This window comes from Cyprinus carpio, chromosome B22, assembly GCF_018340385.1.
Source record: "Cyprinus carpio isolate SPL01 chromosome B22, ASM1834038v1, whole genome shotgun sequence".
Lineage (NCBI taxonomy): Eukaryota > Metazoa > Chordata > Actinopteri > Cypriniformes > Cyprinidae > Cyprinus > Cyprinus carpio.
Window position 1 is genome coordinate 9647158 of NC_056618.1, and position 2456 is coordinate 9649613.

Sequence of the window (2456 nt, forward strand, 5' to 3'; positions counted from 1 at the left end):
CTGTATGAGCAACAAAAACACAATTACAGCTCTCTAGTATTTTTGTTTTTGTGTCTGAAACATCAATCCTCATTACTTTTACCCTTTGTAAATCTGTGTTTTCTTTCTGGAGAATGATGTTAATAACCCTGCACATATATCAGCCTAATGCACCTCCAAATCAGATTCCTTTACCTGAACAGAATCGGAATGAGGATGGCGAGGCTCATGAGGCTGGCGTGGATGGCGAGGCTGGCGAGGCTGGCGTGGATGGCGAGGCTGGCGAGGCTCATGAGGCTGGCGTGGATGGCGAGGCTGGCGTGGATGGCGAGGCTGGCGAGGCTCATGAGGCTGGCTTGGGTGGCGAGGCTGGCGAGGCTCATGAAGCTGGCGTGGATGGCGAGGCTCATGAGGCTGGCGTGGATGGCGAGGCTCATGAGGCTGGCATGGATGGCGAGGCTCATGAGGCTGGCGTGGATAGAGAGGCTGACGAGGCTCATGAAGCTGGCGAGGATGACGAGGCTGATGAGGATGCGAGGCTCATGATTCACGAGGTGAATTTGTGCTTAATACAAGACAAGATATCTGCCAGTGGAGTCAGAAAAATAAAGTGAATACAAAAAGAAAACCATTTCATTTTTCCAACCCCATTGGTAGATATATTCCTTTGTTCTAAACATAAATTTAATTTTTAGTAAACAACTTGTTTACTGAATGCAGAGGATTTTACTCATCATAACACAGTCTCATATACTGGAGGAAACAAGTGCTGTTATCAGTTTACACTACTCATAATTTAGATGTTTTTATTGCTATTGTTGCTGTTATTGGAAAAGTCTGATCATTATATGGCTGAAGTTTATGATTTAACTACAAACACTAACCCTTAGTCATCCACCTTCATCAGAAATTCTGGCCGACTATAAATAGCATGGCTTTTCATATCTCCACTAGTTACATCAGAACCAAAACCAGCCTTCATAAGCTCAGAAATTCATTTATTTATTTTAAAGTTGGTGAGACACTTTTCTGAGTGTGTTGATGTTCTGTGCCTGTAACTGGACACATGACACTGGCTGTGTTAAGTAAGGGATAATATACATCCAGCCGGTTGTTCTCGCAGAATAAACCCCGACAAGGTGATCAGGAATCAGCCTGAAGGGGTTTATTCTGCGAGGACAACCAGCTGGATGTACATTATCCCCCTTATTACACGGCTACTTGCCACATACATGTAGGTAAATAATTAGATGCAAAATATTGATTTGAGTTGAAATATTTGAACGCAAAGCTTCCGTGAAGACAGCAGTTGCGAGCAAGCGACAAATTCAAACTACACAGATATTTAAGGGAAACGGTGCAGGCAAACGACGTATTACACAACATTTCAACACAAAATAATTAAGGCAATAAAATAATTAAGACAAAACGTTTTAAAACCTCACCAGTTTGTTAGTTCTCTTATAATCCATCAGTGTACAAAACAATCGTAGCAAAATGGCAGCAGCTGCATTTGTATGAAACGAGAGTGAGTCTGCAATACCAGGATGACAAAATTAAACAATTGTACACCATTTTGAATCGAGTTTTAATATTTTATTAGCTAAACAAACACAAAGCTTCCACCAAGAAAAAAAAATAGTTCAAGCAAGAGTACAGCGCCGACTGCTGTAACCCGGATGAGCCTGTGTTATTAGCTTTTACAGGTTGTTATCAATAAATAACATACCTCATAATGCCTCAAATTCAATATACTGAATTCCACAAATTTAAATCAATGTAGAACATGTTGTTACTCTAGCATTAAACTTGAAAAATACTTGATGTGATGTTTGACAGGTGGAATGTTACAACACAATTCACACAAATGTATCAGGGAAATGTGTTCAACTCAAATGTTTATTAAAGTCTCAAAAAACACGGTAGGAGCAGAAGGCCAGAAGCCGTAATCCAGGAATCAATGCAGACAGGAAGAGGGGACAGTCCAAACCAGCCTCCAGACACTCCACAGGACAGAGAAGAAGAAGGACAGAGAAGAAGAAGCACAGAGAGAACAGCGTACAGAGTCCCAGCGTCAGAGCAACCTCAGAGGGGAATATTCCCCTCTGACCACACCGAGAGGGCCAGGAGCAGTAAAGCCATAAAACACAGCTGAAGATCAGAGATCTGAAAGAACAAGAGGCAGAGAGGGAGCAAAAAAAGAAAGAAAAAGAAAAACTAAAAAAGACAACAGAAACTAAACTGCTCTTGGAGAATCAGGAAACATGGCAGTACTTAATAGGAAACAATGGGGAGTGTAACCACAAAGACAACAATCACATAGCGACTTGTCAAAACAAAATCCATGTGCTCCAGACAAGACAAAGACGACAACATGCCGATCAGACCGAGGTCATGACAAAATGTGCACATACTTGATAAAACAATGCTATTAAATTATAGTAAGTCTTCATACATTTGATATATATGTATATATA

The 2456-nt window shown here is 41.0% G+C and overlaps 1 protein-coding gene across 1 annotated transcript; it reads left to right on the forward strand.

The window, feature by feature from the left end:
• Positions 1-116: 116 nt before the first annotated feature.
• On the forward strand, positions 117-2399 carry LOC122141472 (paraneoplastic antigen Ma6E-like). The gene is made up of 2 exons (XM_042748967.1): positions 117-533; positions 1906-2399. Exons 1-2 carry the CDS (start codon positions 117-119, stop codon positions 2086-2088), a joined length of 600 nt encoding a protein of 199 aa, XP_042604901.1. The 3' UTR covers positions 2089-2399.
• The last annotated feature ends 57 nt before the right edge of the window (positions 2400-2456 follow it).